General features: G+C 43.7%; 1 protein-coding gene across 1 annotated transcript in view; it reads right to left on the bottom strand.

Moving 5' to 3' along the window:
• The window catches only part of WDR59 (WD repeat domain 59), an 82246-nt gene that overhangs the window by 55174 nt on the left and 3983 nt on the right, over positions 1-23089 (bottom strand). The window contains 14 exon segments of the mRNA XM_061548746.1: positions 3673-3768; positions 5033-5197; positions 11169-11305; positions 12431-12569; positions 12983-13062; positions 14819-14978; positions 15433-15510; positions 16647-16763; positions 17325-17413; positions 18422-18459; positions 18984-19054; positions 19056-19065; positions 20290-20375; positions 22097-22232. Of these exon segments, the coding sequence (XP_061404730.1) occupies positions 3673-3768; positions 5033-5197; positions 11169-11305; positions 12431-12569; positions 12983-13062; positions 14819-14978; positions 15433-15510; positions 16647-16763; positions 17325-17413; positions 18422-18459; positions 18984-19054; positions 19056-19065; positions 20290-20375; positions 22097-22232 (1402 nt within the window).

Here is a 23089-nt window from a genome sequence, read left to right as displayed (position 1 = left end):
TGCGCTTTTCAGTGCGCGGCAAGGCATGCCCTGGCAACACCTAAGGTAAATGCACTGTAAATCATTTTCGATGCAATTCTCAAGAATTCAATTTAAGACACACTGGGTTGGCTGAAGTGATGGATGAATGTAGAGTTACATTTGTCCCTTCAAGTGTGCGGGGGCCAAAAACGAAAGCGATATCTTTCACGTACAGCATCGTAATGCGTACCGGAGTCAAAACAGATTAACGGAGCTGCGATTGTTTTAACACGCATTCTTTCAAGAATTGAGAACAGGTGCTGTAAATAGCTTTCGCCGTCACGCCTCGAGCTTTCCAACATGTGTAGACTTTCTCTAATTGGATGTCGACACCGGTAACACTGGTAACGCGAACGGTTCCTTATGCGCCAAGCAAACCTGGGCAGTTTGCACTCTCTTAGTGAACTAATTTGGGACATTGTCACAAACCTAACCGTGTATACGTCAAATAAAACTGTAAATTGGAAACGTGAAAATGTTCACTACGGCTGGACACACTACGTAAAATAACCTACAATAAAAGTCCATACATAACTCTGAATGTCCAGTTGTCCTTTGCAAGTGAACGACAAAATCTCGGTGTGCCATCACCTGGTTAAACACAGGACTCGGAGTGTCATTTTACTGACCGTTCTGTTTTGTTTGTGTGCGGAGCACTCGCGCAGTAGTTAAACCACTGCACTATGAACCCGGTGACCGGACATCGATTCTCGGCCACGAGCTAACATCAGCGACAAGTGAACTGGTTCTACACCTCCTCTGCCGCCCACTTAACGAACACACACCGACCGGCGTCGTTAACGTACGGTCAAACACACCATTTCGCCGAAAAATGTGGTTAGCAGGCCTTCATCAGCAATGAATTTACAAATGGCTGCAAATGTATATTATTCACAAAATTTACCTGTCTAATGCCAGCAGACAAATAACATTTAAGTCCTCAAATTTAACCCCTAAATACTCTGCAGGGCAATTGAGACAGAATCATGCTCAACATGTGTGTTTACCTCTTGATTGCTCCAGCATAATTCTCCCTGCTAATCCATTTTGGTTCCATTTTAATTACATAACCACACCATCTGTCTTCTCATTAGAGCATGTGTTACTACAATGTTAAATAGTAGCTTGGCTGAGCATATCGCTGCGCAAACGTCGCACATTGATAGCTTTGTTGCCTAATTACTGTGTCTCGCATGTGTACAATGTACACATTTCTCTACAAAACAAACTGTTGTTGCTGGATGGCTCTGCAACCACAACAGTCCAGAATTCTCACTGGAAGAATATTCTCCATGTACCATGTGCAATTACTGCCCATTCCTAAGCAACGTATATATTTTAGGACCACTGCATATGCTCCAGACTAATGTGAAGGAGATTTACGGTGTCGACCCAAGGCCAAAAGCACAAGGAATGCTGTATATTGGCTCCGAGAGCCCTACATCAACACAAATTAAAATAACGGCTCCGTTCAGGCGTAGCAGACACACACGCGCGCGCGCTTACGTACGCGGCACGAACAGCAGCCCAACGGGAGAACTCAAGGACGAAAGACAATCATAGGGCTTCGTCTCAAGAGCTATCTGTTGGTGCTGCAAGGTTCCTTAATGGCCGCCAATGAAATTTGGAATCGCTGAAACGATGCTGACAGCGAGGGTGATGAACAAAATGCCAACCAAATCTAGCCGATCGATATTCTGCCACTGACAAGCCCCTCCAACGCATGCGACGAGACGAGGGAGTGTGCGCGAGAGGTCGTCAGCTGACACGCTCTATAAGCTAGACATTCATTTCACGTATCCATTTAATGTTTTGTGATCCAATTTTCTATTTATAAATAGGAATGACATATTGCACTGCGGCGTGCACTGCGTGTCGTGCTATAGTAATCAGGCCTGGCCTTATGGGTGGGCAATCAGGGCAGCTGGCGAAGGCGCAAAACCGTAAAAGGGGCACTGTGAGTGTATAAGGGGCATGAACATTTGCAAATGGGGTAAGAGAGAGAGACGCAGAGACACATAAAATCAATGAGACGCAAAGAAACGAAGATCCAGAGAGGGAACAAACACGGACACATAGAAAGTGACAGAGACACTGAATAACACAAAATGACACGCGGACTCAAATCGAGACAGAGACCGGCACGAATTAAACAAAGATGCAGTCGCACAAAGAGAAACACAAAAAGACACAGACTAACGCAGTGACACGAACACAAACACAGAGAGACAGGCCCACACACCCCCCCTACCTACTCCACTGGGGAACCCTAGGGGCACGAACATTTTAGTTTCACAAGAACACATGTAATAACAGTGCTGGCCTTCATAGCAGTGGTTCTGTAACAATATTTCAGTGGTGAAAATAAACATTCCTACAAGGATCGCCTGGGCAGAATGCACTCCAACTAACAAAGTAGATCGTTAAGACATTAAACAATGAGACCTTTTTTTTTAACCACTCACGTAAACATATGGCAGCATTCTAATGAAGACGCCGTGCTTTCAATAGAAAAGGTAACAGCTGTAAAAAGTCTCATGGGGTGGAGATTGCAAGGCTTCTAAACATTAAGAATCCCACTCGGAGCTGCAAAGCACATCAATCATTTCGCCATTATTGATGGCTCCTGCCAGAGCTAACCTTGTTATGTTAAGCTAAGCAAAGACCTTAGCCACCTAATTGTATAATGAATACATTTCATCTTTGTTTGCGATTTCATAATGATACGCACACAACAAAGCATTGCGTTGCTGATCACATTGCTGATAAAATGGTAGGCAGCATTGACCCTTAATTCGGTGTTGCATTTAACTTGAACATCCTTCCAATGAAGCATGGTACACCAGACGATCTGTGGAAACAAATCTAATTGCACGAGCGTGTAACCGAGTGAGAGCGCATGTTTGCAAACATGAAGGTGACACCGGTGGGCCTACTGCACTACAAACATGGTCACCTTGGTTCAATTCCTGGCCATGGATAACAAGTGACAAGTAGCATCTAAACTTAGCCTGGACCTCCCCTACAGTTGCCACAGCTTTCAATGACTATATGGCAGGATGTGTAAGCATCAGCAATGGGCGTGACTGGGAGTGATGCTGACGACAACACACAGCCTTGCATGGGTGTTTGCTGACAGCATGACAGCACTCGCACAAAGAAAATGAAAGGGTATATGAAAAATATCTGTGTCGATGTAGTTGCAATTTTGAAACCAAATGCAACAAGCACTGCTGTATCAGTTTGCAGCGAGTCAGCAGTTCGATTTCAGCACTAAACTAAATATTTCTGTAGGGATTTATACACAATAGACCTGTGAAATCCACTTTTTAACACCTCATGTGGATCATTCACGGGATTTGCCATTCGTATGCTCAGACTTCCAACTCACTGTGCCAGTCTCACTTCTTAGCCCCGTAGTCCGATATCCCAAATACATACCCAAAAAAAACTAATTTTGAAACCTGTCGCCCTAATGCACATGACCTCTTCTGTAGAATATCCCACGATGGAGTTATTACGCCCCCCCCAGGGCTTGTCGTTAACCTTGCTAGTTCGGCCTCAACATGGCACGTTCAGTTTCACGATGGAAACATGGAGCAAATAACACATGCGGGCATTGAAGGATAAGGGAGCGAACAGGGCACTCACCACAATGCTCTCCAGCGAGGACACGAGCTGCCACAGGCAGGGCTCCAAGCAGTTCTGGTTCCTCTTCACCTTCTGCAGCGAAGTGTCCTTGAGGGTCTGAGCAGTGACAAAACAACGGGTGTGGACAAGCCCACAGCACAATGGTCATATTCCAAAAAAATAAACTCTTTTTTATTTTACCAGATAAGGCTCACCAAGCTATATAGCTTTTTTTCAGAAGCGACCTGGCCACAATGATAGCTCAATTAAGTGGCTTATCACGCGGATATGTATAGCAGCCAAATGCTTTAAACGCACGTCGATTCTAAACGCAGAGGGAAAAACCGGAGGACCCGGAGAAATATCCATGCGACCACGGGGAGAGAGACATGAAACTCCAAATATACAGGCATCAGGGTCAGGATCGAATCCACGACCTCCTGTATACCAGGCAAGGGAGTTAACATCTCGCCACAGCACAATGGTCATATTCCAAAAAAATAAACTCTTTTTTATTTTAGCAGATAAGGCTCACCAAGCTATATAGCTTTTTTTCAGAAGCGACCTGGCCACAATGATAGCTCAATTAAGTGGCTTATCACGCGGATATGTATAGCAGCCAAATGCTTTAAACGCACGTCGATTCTAAACGCAGAGGGAAAAACCGGAGGACCCGGAGAAATATCCACGCGACCACGGGGAGAGAGACATGAAACTCCAAATATACAGGCATCAGGGTCAGGATCGAATCCACGACCTCCTGTATACCAGGCAAGGGAGTTAACATCTCGCCACTGTGGCATCCACATATACACTGGCTTGGGACATCTCTCCACTGGTCTAAGCATTCCAGTTGTGTGCCCTTTGGTTGTGGCTCTACGAGTCTTGAACGATTTAATTACAACTGTAAAACTACAAATATCTTAGTTTGCCAAAGGACACTTGAGGCAAACCAACAGGTAACAAAGATTTTAAGTGGCTTCTTTATTTATAATTTTTCGTTTCAACATTATTCCTGCACTCGTATTATAGAGTGTACAGATCGCATGTAAAATTCCAAGTTACTTCCACCTATACTTTACAATAAAGTACTCTTAATGGAAGGTGTAAAATTGTTGTTATTTTTTTAAAAAGCCATGAGCAAGAGATGTGAATATCCAAAGGAGGTCAAACGAAATGCAAATCACCTGCTGGTTAGTGTCACAATTATTATGGCGGGGCACCGAATAAAGAGGCCTGTAGAGACAGAGCTAAACATTCAGATTGGAGCAGTTCACAAGGTAGTGGCGTCTCCCTGCAAGAGAAGCAACAAACTACACGATCTCTACCCCAAACACCGAGGGTCGATGCCACCAAGCTGGCAGAGTGTGGCGGCACTCACCTTGAGTAGGCGCGTCTTCGTAGAGGCATCGATGGAGGTTGGGCTGATGAACTTGAAGGTGGGAACAGCGTTGTTGGGATAGCTCACAGGGAAGGCCACCACCATCTTCACCAGGTGGCTCCCACAATGCACGCACACCGTGCAGCTCCGGTTCAAGGCATCCATCTGCACGCGCATGCATCACAGCCTCTTTGGCAAATGGTACTGGTATATACACACACACTACTCATATTTATAATGTACAGTGCTTTATTAATCTCGTAGTTAATAAAATAAAACTCGCATTCATCAAAAACCTGCCAAAACAGCAAAATAAAATGACATTTAACAATGATGCTTTTCCATGGCATAAGCATAGCATGTGCATATTATATATTTCTTCTTTTAAGAAAAGTTTGTTGAGTTTGTTGTTCATTGTACACATTTATCACTGCCAATGCACCATCTCGAATTAATTTGTTTACCGATGACCAAAAGGTCTTTCCACATTTTGATCTTGAGGGTTTGCTTGAACATTCATCACCACGCTGGTCAGCATGGGGTTGGTGATGCAGGTGCCGAGGAATGGGTCAGAAACGACTCGTCACTCTTGTTAGCCATGGCCAGGAATCGTACTCATGTCACCAGGTTCAAAGGTCAGTGTGTCAATTACTTTGCCATCATTCCACCAAATTAATATATTTGGGACGGTCTGAGATTTTTTTTTTTAAACAAGTTCACTCTTGTTAGCCATGGCCAGGAATCGTACTCATGTCACCAGGTTCAAAGGTCAGTGCGTCAATTACTTTGCCATCATTCCACCAAATTAATATTTTTGGGACGGTCTGAGATTTTTTTTTTTTTAAACAGGTTGTTTGGCTGAAATTGCCTTAAATGTCTACAATTACAATTAGTAGATCAAAATAGTATAGATCGCAGTGGAAGGTGCGATTGCAGTGGCTGTTGCTGTAAAGACCCTGAATTACAGCGTGACAACAGGAGACAGGGGTTGGCCTGCGTGAGCATGGTGTGTTTTCCTTATCGGGTGGGTATCTCTACCAACCCACACTGACCAGTGAAGTAACATACGGTCACACACCACTACCTCCACGACCCTGCCGATGACAGCAGCCTAAACCACGGCACACAGTCCCCAGCAGCTCTGGTTCCACCAGGAATAGGATCATAGGCAAGTCTTCATCTCGGAGGTGAATAGAACACAGTTGCTGATAAACACATTTTAATGACCCAATGTGAAAATGTAACATTGCTCACCGCATATATGTATGTATATACATAAATACAGTACCTGACATAAATATTCATAGGTACACTCGTACATAATAAAATAGCTATTTCTAGAAACCAGTCACCTCACCTCAACATCATTTCAACCAAACTTGAAATTATGGTTTTGCAATTAATTAAAATATTAATGCTGCCTACTTCAAGAATATTAAATATATCACTGCTACAAGCATAATCCAGACAATCGCGCATACACTCACTCTCACGATTATCTACTCTTCTTCCAGTTCAAGCAGTTTTTCCATAATAACTACACTGTCCTTACAAACGGCTAATGTCCAGACAGCCAGCATCCATTCCTCTTTTTGTGGTAACTGTTGAAAATCACTGACAAAGCATGGAGATACAACCGTAATACAGTAAAACCTTGGATTGAGAGCAGAATTCGTTCCGGAAACGTGTTTGTAATCCAAAGCACTCGTATATCAAAGCGAATTTCCCCATAAGAAATAATGGAAACTCAGATGATTCGTTCCACAACCCAAAAAAAACTGTATTCATATAAAAATGATGAATACAAAGTACCTTTTTATATTTTTATGATTAAAATTTAATAAAGTAATCAAATGTATTACTTAAATTTAATCGTGGCTGGTGTGAGGGAGACGAGAGAGAGGAGGATTATTGTGTAGGACGACTTTCACTTGCAGTCCAGTTACTAAAGAATAGTCACTACACTTGGACACAAAATAAAAAATGCTTTACGCACACACACGTGGTCACAACACTATTGTAAACAGTCTACAGTATGCTCGCACGAATGTTGACTACGAGTGAGGCACGCCGACTGAGACCGAGCATGGGAGACGATTACCCACAAACCCGCAGCGAGAGAGAGAAGAACCATCGGCTCAGTTGTGATCACGTGACGCTCGGCAGACAAAGCGTATACGGTACGTACTACAGTACTCGTATTGCAAGACCTCGCTCGGTTATCAAATTCATATTTTTTTTAAAAATTTGCTCGTCTTGCAAACACTCGCAGACCAAGTTACTCGCAATCCAAGGTTTTATTGTACAGGTTTTTTGGGTTAGATTTCGTAAATATATAAATGTGTCGTTAAACCCGCCACCACCCGACACGGACAATTAGTCAGGTTTGTCATGTAAACAGAACAAGCCAATTTGTAACCAGTACAGCACACCGGTGTGTTGGAGAGCAAAGTCACAACATTTACAAGCTTTCTTTGGGTGCACACTTGTGCATGTTTTCGGGCTCGACTACAAAAACCGTCACGGAATGCGCAAGGTGGCACTAACTTTTATTAATATCAATTAACCCATTGTACATCTTCCCTTTTGGTTTCACAAATGCATGACTAAGATCCACTTCAACGGATTTCACACCTTCCTGCGAGGTCACGGCAAATAAATTACTGTTAGACACCAGCGGTGCACTGAATAGCATTCTCTGCTACCCTGCGAAATACCGTAATAAGATATCCGAGTTGGATCCAAATTTAAAGGTGAACAGTAAAGTCTTATGAGAATAAGTTTTTCCCCTTTTATCTGGCAACAAAACAGGTGTTAAGTTGTTAAAACACCAAACTGAAACCTTTTACAAGGAATCATGTCTGCATTAACCACAATACTTGTGGTCAAAATGCAAACAAAAAACATTGATAATATAGAATATACAGGTCCCATGATGTAGATGCACACCCCAAGCTCTCATTACTCTGATAGTGCATTGTCTTTGTGCTGTTCGCCTTTTGGCGTCCTCTGGTCTAACACCGTTTGAGACGAGGCTCAAAAGAAAGCTGTCTCTGGTGTGGACCAATCAGCTTCAAAGACAATGCATATGAAATAAACCACTGCGACGACAATCTGGGCTTGTGTCTTCGTCTTTATTACTTCTTTCACAACTGGAAAGCTCCGCTCTCTCTCTCGCTCTCTCTGGCACGGCCGCACTCTGTTCCGCACGGCTGGTGGTTACTCGTGTCTCCTCTCTCTCTCTCAACCTCTCCCGCTCCCGCGCGCCGTTGACAGGCGGTGCGCTGGGAGGAAGCCTCCGGCCCGCCACGTGGCCGCTGGCGTCCTGGAGGTGAGCGACGTGGTCCCGCTCTCCGACTCCACACACTGACCCCGAGCTCTCTTCCGCTTCCCCTGACATCCCCTGGCCTACGTCACCAATCCCCGCCTCCAGCCACGCTCCCTCACGAACCTTCGAGATGGTTACTTCCTCTTGGTTCTTTCGGTAAAGTCACGTAGAATTGAAATAATAAAATAATAAAAATAAAACATAATTAAATAATTCTTACGACGTTTCGGCCACAACGCAAGTAGGTGGAGAACAGGTCTGTCTCCTCGACAGACCTGTTCTCCACCTGAGGACGGCTACTTGCGTTGTGGCCGAAACGTCGTGAGAATTATTTTATGTTTAATTTTTATTATTTTATTATTTCAATTCTACGTGACTTTACCGAAAGAACCAAGAAGATGAATCCCTGCAGTCACGAAAGCTTTAAATCTAAAAATGGTTACTTCCCCCGAGCCTTTTGAGCTCCGCCCCTAACCTCGGCCCATCCCTCTAATTGGGCGATGGCCCAAGCGGCTGAGCCTCTCCACTGATCGGCGCTCATCGATGAACTCTCTCGTATTACACAAATATTATCAGAGTATGTTTTTGGTTTGCATTTTGACCACAAGTATTGTGGTTAATGCAGACATGATTCCTAGTAAAAGGTTTCAGTTTGGTGTTTTAACAACCTCACACCAAATAAAAGGGGAAAAACTTTTTCTCATATTTTGGTACTGGCAAAGGAGGTCCCATGATGAAGTGAAGTCTTAAATAGATATTAAGGAATGTAAAGAGATGAGAGAAGAAAAAAAGACTGATACAGTGAGATGTGAAATATATAGAAAAGGCATTAGGGTGCAGCAAGATAAGAGAAAGTGCAGATGAGATAGGGATATTTTGACATTAGAGAAAACAAATGGAGTTTAAATAATAGCAAAGACACTATCCTGTTTCTACTTTTTTAAGGTTAACCGTTTGGCCGGTGGATACTGGCCAGATCTGAATTTCACCCGAAAATCTGGTGAATCTCCATTAAAAACTCGAGCAACTCTTCCCCATCTTTCTATCACCTGCTTTTCATAACCGGTTTGGCTTATGTTGACAGTGTGTACGTGCGTCACAACATGATGTATCGGTCTTAATTTAGGAGCTTTCGTGACTGCAGGAATTATTCTTTGGTTCTTTCGGTAAAGTCACGTATAAAGATAAAATAATAAATTAAATAATAGCATACGACATTTCGATTGCAACACAAGCAATCATCATCAGGTATAATGAAATAGCGACATAAAATCTAACCAGAAAACTATAGACAGAAATATAAGCAGACAGATATCACCACGATACATAGAGAGAGCAACCCAGGTACAGAGAGGGGTGATCGTCTCTGTGGGGTGGCCTTAAATAGATTATTTAATTTATTATTTTATCTTTATACGTGACTTTACCGAAAGAACCAAAGAATAATTCCTGCAGTCACGAAAGCTCCAAAATTAAGATTGAACCACTTCTACGGGGAAGTTCTAAGTTTACCTTTTTCTCTCTCTCTGGGTTTTTTGTTCTCTCTCTCTCTGCCTGTATATTTAGTGTAATTTTTTCTGTCTACACTCGTTTATTGTCGTTCTTATATTCTGCTCTGTTGTGTGTCTCCGTTCCTCTTGTTTTTATGTTTTGTCTTTCTTTGGAATTTTCACACTTAAATTCTAACTTAGCAATCTTTGAAATACGTAATCGACCAGGCTATGCGTTAATTGTGTGTTGACCGATTCTCTGTGTCGTTTTACATAACATTTCGATACTTTGCTAGGTTATTTAATATAGTGTGTTCTTTCTCCCTCTAAGCCTGCGTACTTTACTACGCGTCTCTTCATACTCATTGACATGTAAATTTTTTCTCTAACCCCTCCCTCTCTCTGCCTCCGCCCCCCTCTGTCTATTTAAGGCCACCCCACAGAGACGATCTCCCTCTCTGTACCTGTGTTACTCTCTCTATGTATCTTGGTGATGTCTGTCTGCTTATATGTCTGTCTATAGTTTTCTGGTTAGATTTTATGTCGCTATTTCATTATACCTGATGATGATTGCTTGTGTTGCAATCGAAACGTCGTATGCTATTATTTAATTTATTATTTTATCTTTATACGTGACTTTACCGAAAGAACCAAAGAATGATGTATCGGGCCCGCACAATGCCTCAATAAAAATTTATATATTTTTAGCAACGAGCACATCATAACGTGTTCTCAGAACAGCTGCAGAAAACTCGCGAAGATGACATTTTAAGTCACTTTAACAAGTCTCTTAATGGACGCTAGGGGCACACCCATATATCCCCTAATAAGAGTCATCACCTGTCAAGAAAACTAAGATTTGTCATTCCCAGAAGTGGAATAAGCCATGTTGAATAAAACAAATATTTAGCACAAAGTCGCTACGTATATTCATTGGTAATCGGTTTCGGACCACCAACTAGCAAAAATATTTGAACCCATTTAGGTGGCTGGAACCCAGATTCAAACCCCGGGGGGTCTCATTGGTGCCAGCTCAATGCCCCAACATGGTATGATCACACTTAGCCATCTCTTGCAAATCCTATGTCTTTATTACCAGCAGTGGAACTGCCACCAATGCACAGTCCACAAAGTTAAGAATCTTTCATCGGAGGAATCCGATGAGCTACGATGCTCTTTTTACATCCGCCAGAGCTGCGAAGTGACGCGCAAAAAAAACCCGTGCCCGCACGGCGTGTGTAAAAGCGAGATGCGAGCGAGGTGCCGCTGTTATCAATTGGTTTGGGGGATGAAGTGGGTGTGAGGAAGTGGGCGGCACCTCATCTACGGCCACGTTGGGAATGTGCAGGTTGACGAGCGAGAACTCCTGCTGCAGCGTCTGGGGCTGCCCTGGCACGGCAGCGTCGCCCCTCCGGCGGCCACGCGGGGACACCGCGGCGATCTCCTTCGGCACACCTGCCGGTGCAGGGGGGGCGCAGGCAGGAGGCAGACGAGACACGCGAGGTTGACCGCAGTAAGCGGCGATATTCATCGCACATTCAACGTTTGGGAGGCAAGCGAAGTCTTGAATGAGAATAAGCACCCTCATTAACAATACCCTGGCATGGTCTTGTATGTAAAGATTCAACCCCCCCCCCACCACCCTGCGATTGAATGATTAGCACGGTTGGCTACGCACGGTGCGAAAGTTCAACGTAAATACATACACCGACAAGATTCGGGCTAATAATTAAATGGTAGAAGAGATAATTTTTTTGTATGTAGTGCGTGATACTTCTGTTCAGTTAATTTTATTTCCCGAAAGCTAAAATTTTGAAAACATATATTATAAGATCGTAAAAAAAAAACACAATCTTACAGGTACTATCACGATCGAAAGAATATATTTTAATCAACGAGTTGATTAATTGTCGCTCGCCTATTTATTAGGGTAAGTTGAGGCTTGGTATGGTTAAATAGGAGCTAGACTTGGTAGGATTAGGTTCAGGTAATGATTTTCAGGGTTCAGCTGAGGGTAAGGACTTGACGAATAAATACCTGATTAATGGTTCCTGATGTAGATAATCAGCCACATCTCCTCTACTAATTATAAACTTGATCATCTGATTCTAAAAAGAAAATGTAAACTTAAGTGGAATGACCTTCAAAGGGGGACCTTTCAATTATTCCCTATTTGTTCCAGGAATACGCAACCTAAAAAAACATTCACAGCTCTTACTCCATAGAGGTGCACCTAGGCTGTATGTCAGGCTATCTGACAAGAGTGTGAAGCTTCGTTAAGGAGTGAAAACACTATTAAGTTAATACAAGCCCATAATTTTAGCACTGTAATGACTTCCCTATAACACCCTTACCATAGTGTTAAATAGATCAACGCGGGATATCACTAGAGCACTGAAAACAAAACCTCCAAGAAAATTTAGAGCCTTTTTTCCCCTCACTAATGAAGCATCACCATAGTGTCGGACAGCCTGGAATGCACAACCTAGGTAAATATCGAGAGTACAAGCGCTACTCGTCTTGTGAGTCGAGTCTTCGTTTCGGTGTGTGTTGTTGGCCTGGCGATTGTGTGATACCCACCCGGGTCCTCGTGGTTGGACGGCCGCGGGGGGGGGCTGGGCTCCGCGTCGGGGGCCAAGTAGCCCTTGTCCATGTCAGGGGTCACCGTGTAGTCATCCAAAAGGTCATCAGTGCCATCGAGATTGTCACTGGAACACAGCTGCACACCACACGCCCTGTTCCCTGCATTGGCAGATACGGGTTTCCTTTTTTTGCCGATAAACTTTATAAATAACTATCGACATTCTATCATTAGCCTGTACACGCTGGAGGAGATGCTGGGTAAATACTCTTTAGGTGTGGATGCTTATTCATGGGCAGGTGAGTGTGAAGGACAGCTTAAGTCAAGTTCAAGTTCATTTATTAGGTATAGCCCTGTGAGCCATTCAGCTCTTGAATCGGGTGCAACCGCAACAAACAAAAAACAAAAACATGAACAAAAAACATCTTAAAGTGAATATGTGACTAAGTGCAAACCGAAAATCCAAGAAAAGACAGCAAAATATGGCAGAAAAAAATCACCGTACACCAAGTCAAATACAACAGTTGCTAAGGGATGGGGGCGGGAGTCACCCTCTGCAGCTGTGTGTCGATCCTCCAGATGCGTAGACTCTGATCGCGGGACCACGTCACAAGCTGGAAGTCCTTTAGTCCTGCACAAGCACAAACCCATCAACAAAGGTCATGCTCCAGAGCATGTACGCGAATTTGTGCACTTTTGTCCACATGTGTACTTTGATACAGCAGGTATAAATATCTCAGCCAATTATTTACACCAGAGACTTCCACAAAACGTGACGCTGCAGTGGACATGGTAAAACATTAACGCCGAGGGATGAAGGTAGCCAAGCTCGCAGATGGATGGCCTTAACAACTGCCAGTGTTGGATAACATACTCAACAGGTGCTGGTGTACAGCTAAAACAGTCAAAAATATATAAATTAGCTAAACATAGTTATTTATTCAGTGAAACCTCACTGAATCTCAATACCCTTTTTCAAGAGGGCCTTGCATTGGCTTGTCCAGGCTCATTCATAGAGACGTGTTATTTGCATGTGGGAGAAACCCCACGTGATGAATGTGTTGCTGCATTCACACGTATGAATGATTTTATTCTTACATGTGACGATATATTCAGGAGCTAAATGTCAAGGTCTGCTAGGCAAGAGAGCGCTTCAGGAGAAGAGTTAATCTCGTTTGCCGTTCCTCTGTTGAAGGAGATGAGATGATAGTTTACCTATATATTCCAGAGATGCAGGGCCAACATTTCACTGTGGCATGTCTTTAACTTTCCATTTATGAAGGGGATGTGCACATTGGCCTGTTGATGTTATGACGAGGTTGATGGTTACACCACCATTATCTTGAAGAAGGAATGTCAAAGCCAGCAGGTGCAATATTTGGGTCTCGAATTAGGTGTTTATTCTGAACGTCCGCGTTGTTCCACTCTATTCACCAGGCGATCTTCTGGATCTGGCTGAGATTCTAAGATGGTGACGGAGCAATCCCAGACGGCAGAACGGGACTTAAGGGTTGGCGGCAAGGTACTTTGTTGAGGTCTTGGTTGACGAGTAGGTTTTTGTTGGCAAGAAACGAGTAAACTCCATTGCAGTTTACATGTATCTGCACATATTTGGTGGCAAATATTCGCCTGGAACAAGGAGCGAAAGGACTGATGTCAGTTCCAGTCTTCCAGTTATGATGCGCATCGCATTATTCAAATGTGCATCTGGCAGTTTTGTGTACGGGTTTCCTGGACCGGGCTGGAGGACAGGACCCTGCCACCGAGTAGATCAGTGAGAGGGTGGCAGTTCACAGCACATCGACTGATGCGCCCGAGGTCGTTCCTGCAAGTTTCCAGTAGCAGATGGAACACTTGTATGCGTGCATCTGTCTTGGTGTGCATGTCAGTGTGTTTGTATGTGTATCCATGTACATGTGCAGAAATTACATGAAATGTATACATGTAATTTCATAATATTTGGAATTTGCAATGAATGGGTATCTGAAGGACACACCTGAAATTGTTCATTTGTATCTAAAGAACACGAGATGAAGCAACTTGTAAGTGTATGCTCGTGTATGTGCGTGCCTTAATGTGAGGCGTGGCAGTGTAGCGGTTAGCGCACGACGCTATGAACCCGGCGACTAGAGTTCGATTCCAGCTCACAGCCAATATCGGTGACGATTATCTGAAACGGTCCTGGGCCTCCTATAGGTCGACTCGGTCTCAAACGAGTACCTGCGACAATGCATAAACATCACCACTGGGGAGACAAAGGTAGTTGGGCATGGTGCTGGCCACCCACCCCCTCATGTGATGTGCCGGATATCATAGGTACTCGTTAACAGCACTTGCGCCAAGCCTGTTAAGGTTAAGAATTGGGGATCTTGTCTGTGTACACTGACCTTCCCTCTGCTTGCGCCAGTTGAACTCCAACACCACGTCGTTGTGCCCTACGAAGGTGTGCACAGGTGCCCCCAGCTCTCCCAGATTCCACAGCAGCAGGCTGTTCTCACCGCGCCGAAGCTGCGGCACCATCACCGTGATCAACCCATTGCTGAAAGGCTGCCCACGCCGCATGCAGAGATACAAAGGACACACAAATCACACGCACAATCCCCCGGTTAGGATGTTGCTGCTGCAAGATGAGCAACATCGAGAGGACCATATAACACTCAAAACTGGTGGTGTGGCCGAAACTATTCACAATGGCCTCTATTTACCTCCAGTATTCACGCGTAATGGCTTAGATGTGGGACCGAAGAAGTAGAGTACAACAATATATTTAGCTAAACTGCCTGCAATGTAGAAGATTAATGAATGATGCATAATTTCCCTTTAATAAACAGCCTCACAAACGCAATCACAGTTACATACATGCTGATACATACATTAATACACAAATATAACCGGTTACATATCCACACATAAAGGTACATCTATTAAGGTACACATCAAAATAAGACACATAAGGATACATGTCTATGCACATCCGCTCACACACAATCACAATACGCACCGTATACCGTGCTTTCCACACAGGAACTTGGCACGACAGCACATGTATGTTCTTCCGAGGGTTTCGAATGTCCCAGAACTGTGAAAAGACAAAAACCATGTCATGTGATCGTGTATGCTACTGATGCCATCTTTATTACACAAGCACCACTATATTGCATGGCACAATCGATTGCAGCATTACTTACAATATGAATTGCGCTATTATTTTTCGTCAGTCGCCGTAAACAATCAATCAATAAATAGTTTAGCAACACTTTAAACAGTCAAATAAGTTGTTGTCATTATTGTTTATGACAATACCGACACCACTCGATAAAGTGTTGCGAACATAATGAAGAAGCGGCTCCGATGGGTGGGGCACGTGGAGGATCGAAGAGGTTAGATTATCGAGATAAGCAGGTGGCAGCAGCTTTACGACCAACGGGAAAGACCTAAATCCAGACAAATTATTTGCCAATACAAAAACACATTCCCGCGGAGGGAGCTGGTAGGAACGTTGGGTTGATCGGTCAATGGCCAGGGTCAACGGCGGCGTGGTGTATTCCGCAAATATGCCCGACTGTGAGGGCGGGCACAAGCCGGCGTGAGTAGGTTAAACGTTGAGTATAGCACGGGGAGACCAGCCCCTCCCCACCCACCCAGCCCCACCCTCCCCACCCTCCCCTCCCTACCCTCCCCACCCAGCCCCTCCCCACCCTCCCCTCCCCACCCAGCCCCACCCTTCCCACCCAGCCCCTCTCCACCCTCCCCTCCCCACCCAGCCCCTCCCTGCACGACGGACGGACCAAAGAATCCCCTGTGGGCTGGTGTAACCTAGGAGGTTCCTACCAGTAAAACCTCTCATTTGTCAATAACACTGCTTTAAAAAATAACAATATATGAGATGACATTTCAGGTAATGACCCTTTCTAAAGAGCACATTTCCAGAAACGTTGCCTGTTATATATATTTTTTCCCTTTTAAGGCAGCCCATCATTGACGGATGTGTTGAGTTTTTAAATTATTATCATTATCATCCAGACAGTGGGAGTATTGTAAGAGGAGCCCTTGAAGGTGCGATAAGAAGTTTACGACAACTGGGGACCTATCAGAAAGAAGCAAACAATGGCAAGCTGCGGTAGTATTAAAGGCACTGTCAATGATGACCTCTTCAAGTTGACACCGTGGCTACGGCAAAGTGAACAATGCGCCAATCTCTCTGGCCCGAGTCACCTTGACGGAGTTGTCCTGGCTGGAGGTGGCCAAGATGAATTCATTGTCTGGGTGCCAATCGAGCCCATGGATCTTGGACAGGTGAGCAGCCATATACTCCACGGGTGCCGTGGCTTTCTGCAAACGCAGCAGTGACAACCACGTCATCACCAGCAGCAGCAGCAGCGTCATGATCAGTGAACCTCAACAATTCACAGCAGTGCAGCAGTGTGATTTAACATCATTAATCAGTACTCGCATCAACATTTACAAATATTTATATCATCATTTGGCATATGGGATTTACGATTACAGTCAGATTAAAACAGAGAAAATTTGTTTTTAAAGTGTCATGTTTGTGTTCAGAACCATCGAAAACTACTTGATGTAAACTTTCCAAGACCTAGGTTTAAAAATATATATATATATAGAACCGCATGGCAAAATGTGAAATTTAGACTTTCAGATGGTAAAATCCGAAGTCTTATGATTTCTGCACTCTGGAAAATCTTCACACACACACTCTAATCAACCTAAATTTAAAATGACTGGGCCAGATAGTTCTGTATTGCAGTGTATTGTGTTGTTTTGCACCGAGATGTGTTGCATTGAGCTTCATTAATTTGGACTGTGTGTTGCTGCGCGGTATTGTTCAGAGTAGCATAGACCGGTGTATTGGCACAGACTGGAGCAGCCCACCCGTTTGTCCCAGATGCGCACGTCCCCGTCGTGACTTGTCGCCAGAGTGTCCCTCTGCCTCTTGTTCCACTTGACTTGGGATGCCCCAGCTACACACAAACAAGACAAAGATCACCCCCAGTATAGCCTTAGAAGACTGTTGGGGCAAGTGCTGTTAGTGAGCACCTATGAAGGCGGGCACGGAACACGAGGGGGTGGGTGGCCAGCACCATGCCCGACCACCTTCGTCTTCCCAGTGGCGATGTTTTCACACACTGCACCAGGTATTCATTTGAGGCTAAGTCGACCTAGGGGAGACCCATGACCGGTTCACATAATTGTCACTGGTGTTGGCCGTGAGCAGGAATCGAACTCGGTCGTCGAGTTCGTAGCACAGCGTGCTAACCAATACACTACCACTCCACAGGCACACAAACACACAACAGTACACACACACACACTTGCCTTAAAGGCCATCACTGCCTATTGCCACATAACTCAGATGTTGCAATAGCTCCCTCTTTCGGATGAGCAACCTCAGCTTCGACTTGATGTACTCTGAAATTAGTGTAAGGGAGCTTCAAATGTATATCTCAGGTAGCGCTAGATTTATGGTCCATAGGACATAGTGTAAATTAAGTACAGATTAACACGTAGGCTTTCGCGACCAATATTATTCATAATCAACGTTTTTGGGTTAGATCGCGTTATTTATAAATGTTTAGAGGAGTAGAGGGGAGTGGTAGCGTCATGTGCGCTGTCCGGTGCGGTGACATCACGGGACGTGGGGTCGCACGCGCTGGGCAGTGCACGTGACGTCACCCCTCCTAGGGTATTTAAGGGAGACCCCGTGACGTAAGCGGGGTCACTGGAGGAACGGGGATAGTAGAAGGGGTAAAGAGGGAACCGTGTTAATAAACCCTGGCGGAAGCCCCTAACTCACCTCCGTCTCCGAGTACCTCCGTCTACTACTCAACAAATGTGTCGTAACCTTCCACCACCCGACACGGCCAATCAACAAAAAAGTGTCACGTTGACAAAAGACAAATAGTCCACTGCTTTAGCCCACCGGTGTGTTGAAGCGTGAAACCACAACATTTACAAAGAGGACAACTCACCAACAGCTGAGAGGGAGATGGCTGGCTTCCTTGTGTCCCTGTTAAAGATCGCATGTGAAAATTAATATATCCTTAGAGGCAATTAAATACCACAAGAGAATGCAGCTCTCTCCCTTTATGTATATATAAGTATCAAATGCGTATGTCATGATCAATACATGCTATATCTTACATATATTGCTCCATATAACATATGATGGAATTATAAAGTATATCAATCAGTTGAGTTATATGCTGCAACTTGCTTTTTTTCTGTAATTTACTTTTTTCCCCTCACTAAGGTCCTCTGCTGGTCATTCTTGTAAAACAGCATAAGGATTAACGTTTGTTACAAACAAATAAAACTACTCAATATTTATTTTAAAAAAGATAACAAGTGATCACATAGCAACTGCTCATTGTTTACGCACATAAGTGTCTGCACACATGTAAAATACATGGGATTCCTGAATTACACATTAATGTTATCAGAGCAATGATTTAATCGAGCTGACATCAATGCCGTTGACACTATTATTGTGGGGAGCCTCAAAGTGGTTCTTGGCTGCCTGTGCACACTCACTTGATGTCCCAGATGTAGATGTACGTGTCTACGGAGCACGTGACCAGGTACTCGTGCTCAAACCACGACCAAGTCCAGGTCACTGCCGACGGCACACGTACCGCCAAAATATTACATCATCACACTTTCGACAAATAAGGGCATGCACACACAAACATCATAGTGTGCACACTACACACATCAAAATATGAATAAGGTTCGAAGCAGCGGTGGAGTGGTTAGGGCACTGTGTTACGAACCGCTGCAACCCAAATTTGACTTCAGCCACAATGTCAGTGTAGAGTGAAATTTGAATTGACTCTGGGCAGCCGCCCTTCGCCATCCCGTGCTGACAAGCGTGAAGTTTGGCAAAACAACGCCCGTCATGGAAGGGCATGGTCAGGGCTTTCATCAATGAGTGCATCGACAAAGGGCTGTGACTTATTTTGATCGTTATTTCATTCTGCGTACATTAAGTACCGCAAACAAGGAGATTTTCAATTTTGATTGAAAGCTTTCGTGACTGTAGGGATTCATATTCTTGGTTCTTTCGGTAAAGTCACGTAGAAGGGAAACAAAAAAAATAATACAAATATAAAACAATAAAATTCTCACGACGTTTCGACTGCAACACAATCATCATCATTTTCTTGCTGTGTTTTTCACACCTGATAATTGTGTTGCAGTCGAAACGTCGTCAGAATTTTAATGTTTATATTTTTATTATTTTGTTGTTTCCCTTCTACGTGACTTTACCGAAAGAACCAAGAATAAGGAGATTTTCGCTTTACAAATAAACTATTATTTTTTTAAAGATGAAAAGAACACATGCACAAGATGCTGCAAATAAGTTATGAACACCATTCAATTATATATATGAAGTTCATGCTGAATACTTTAAACATGTGACGAGTCTGCCATAACAATAAAGTTAGCCTGTTAACTAGTCAGCATGTTACGATGTATTGACTCAAATTAAAATAGATTTATATCTCACGATACCAGGCATATAAATGTGCAAGAGAAAATATATAAAGTAGATTTAAAGTAAATTCAAACAATGGAAATGTTACATTTAGTATCATGCCAACAAAGCTGTAAGAATGAGACTTAAAAATAAAAAAATACAAGCGACGCAATAACTATTAGACAAAACAGAATCAATTCTTCAATCCAATCATGACCGTGAATTGTGAGAATTAGGGTTAGCCTAATAACTGGGAGGGTACATTGAAACATGCCTCTTAAATAGTGATGTAGAGTTGTGTGCATTGATTAAGAACTGCCTGACAGGCTGATATCATGCTTGCAAGCTGCGCTGCTGCACCTGATCACACGCGTGTGTCCCCGCAATGATGTTGGAACCTCCCCAACGCCATCCTTCCACTTGTACAAGTCCACCTGCTGGTTGCACTGCAGCACAAAAAAAACACAAGACCAAAGTTTAGTACAAGTTGATCATCGATTATCCGACACTGCGGTAATTATCCGGCTTCTAACATTATTCGTCAGTCCCGGGGCCAATTCGGCGAAACCGGCAAAACGACTCCAAAGGTTGTACCAGTTCGGCAATCGGCACCATGTGCGTGACAACAAAAGTAGATTTCAGTGTTAAATATTATACACAGCACATTATATACTACATACAACTGGAATGGTAAGTACGGTATAGTAAATACAGTAACATTTAACATTATTTTTGTCTATTTGTAGTTTTCAATGCTAATTTCATATAGGAAACATGCTTGAAACACAAAAATAACACCTAAAAACCGAATGTTATCTAAGAATGTGCAAAAATAAGTATTTTAAATGATTAGTGATTATGCATTTTATTTTATCAGGCACTCCCTCCCCCCGAAGCTGCCAGATAATCGATGCTCGAATGTAGTATACACTGTTAGGGAGGGTGCTGTCAGTGTGCACATGTTAAGAGTAGCACGGCCCATCAAAATCTTAATCTGTATTCATTCTGGAGGAATCCGATGAACTACGAAGATCTTTTTCACAGATGTCCAGCTCACGAGGACACAAGGCAGTAGCTGCCTTTCTCCTCCCAGTGCCAATGCCGACACCGTGACATTAACAAATGGAGGCCAAGTCAACCTCGTGAAACTTTACGTATAACAACCCAAGGAGTCCGTTAATTTCTTTCAAGGCAAAAGTCACGCTGCAGTGGTATGCATTTACATAACAACTTTTTCATTGACCAGATTGCTTCATGTCTTGATGGAAACCACACGTTTAGGAGGGCAATAATCGTTTAAACAGCAGTCGATTGATGATCATTGCAAATGGCGATTTCATTTATTTTCAGTTACACTTCAATTGCGCTGGCGGTATCGCGTTATGAGATAACTACATTTCCATTCGAAGCTCTCGCCATGTCAAAAGGTCCCCCAGAAGACGACATCGTGAGACGACTACTGAAGTCATGTCAATAGGAGTATTTATCCAGAATGAATGCAAAAGTTTTATACGTCGTGCAAAAATGGACCGTCACACTTTTTATTGCTCAGGCCTGCAATAAGCGAAATTAAGTGAATTACCAAAGTTACTATTCCGGGTTTTTTTTTATGCAGACTATACCAAGAACCCGGCTAAATACAGGCTGCTTCAAAAAAATGTTAACCCTTCTGAGAATTTGCAACAATGCCACAAGAAATGTGCCTCCGGGCTCTGGAGACCACCTGGAGATGATTCCAGGCATGTATTGACAATGATGGCGAACAAGTGGAGACTCTTTGACTTTTTTAAGCAATTAACATACATTTGTTATCATGTTAGAGGATATCATCCGTTCTTTTTCAATTAAACATGATAGTCCCATATAAGTGCAAAAAAGATTATTAAGCTAAATTTCGATTTAAAGCTTTCGTGACTGCAGGGATTAATCTTCTTGGTTCTTTCGGTAAAGTCACGTGACTTTACCGAAAGAACCAAGAAAATTATTTGCACCCTGTAATAGGTGGCTGAAACCTGTATCTGAACCTCGGATCCAAGCGGAGCTAGCGCATAGTTGTGACACGGCACTGTCCTCTCGAGCCACTCAGCTGCCTTCATGACGAGGAACGACAATCAGGACAAACAGAGCCATTACGGGCCACCCGAGGGCCTCCGTCGAGACGTCGTACCGAAGCGGCGAAGAAATGCTTGGACACTTCGTGGGGGTTCCACTGCACGGCACCGACGTCCCACTTGCTCTGCCGGGAGATTTTCTTCACCAGCTCCGATGGGGAGTCTAGGTTTATCATGTACAGGTACCTCCGCCTGACAGATAGAAGCAGCAGGCGCACGACAAAAAGACAATTTGGTTTTAAAAACAGCGTCTACAAATAAAGATACTTACAGACAACCGCAGGGCTATACTGCCGGTAAAGGGCAGTGCATTAGAATATATTGTTGTACTGTACTAGCCTCCAAAGTATCTGCTCCCCAGCTCGACCAACTCGCGCTGACCAGAGAAAATTCAAACAACCCCCATGACCTGGAGGGTGTGGAGAGGCCTCCATCCCACAGTAGATGGACAAAAAATGGCAGTACATGTACAGAAAAGATATAAGTGACAAGTTGAACATCGCAAGGGCAAGCAAAGTCATTGGAAAAGGCTTGAAGCAATGCGAGTTTATCTTTATCAGATACAATTACAATGATATGCAAATAATACCAGTAAAAAGTGTTCCTAAGATTGTGTGCCGATGTGAAAATGAGGCCCCTGATATTGCAATTCATAACAGGATCTGCATTATATATTTGCATGAAATAATATTAAAATATCAGGTAGTCAGATGATGTGTAATAATTCTGCCATTTGTTTATCCACATCAGTCAGATTGAGGCTCAAAATGCTCTTTGCAGGAGGATCCTGCCCTGGGTTGTTTGGAATATTCGATCTAAAGGATGTTATAAACACACGCAACGAGACAAAAAGCACCCAGAGAAAACCCCATGCATTGAGGGAACAGCACTCAAAGGTCTACAGTGACGAGTTGCCAAAGCCACTTGCTGCACTGCCTGGCCACCTCACACCCAAGCAGCTTTGACATGTTCCCAAACGTCCGTGATCCATCGACCCTTGCCTCTGAGAGCTGGATGAAATGTGTGTAGCACCAAAGCACCTGGGGTTC

Source organism: Lethenteron reissneri, chromosome 9 (assembly GCF_015708825.2).
Source record: "Lethenteron reissneri isolate LAM-NWPU_2019-01 chromosome 9, ASM1570882v1, whole genome shotgun sequence".
Lineage (NCBI taxonomy): Eukaryota > Metazoa > Chordata > Hyperoartia > Petromyzontiformes > Petromyzontidae > Lethenteron > Lethenteron reissneri.
Note: the sequence above shows the minus strand (reverse complement) of the source record. Positions and strands in the feature narration are given on the sequence as shown.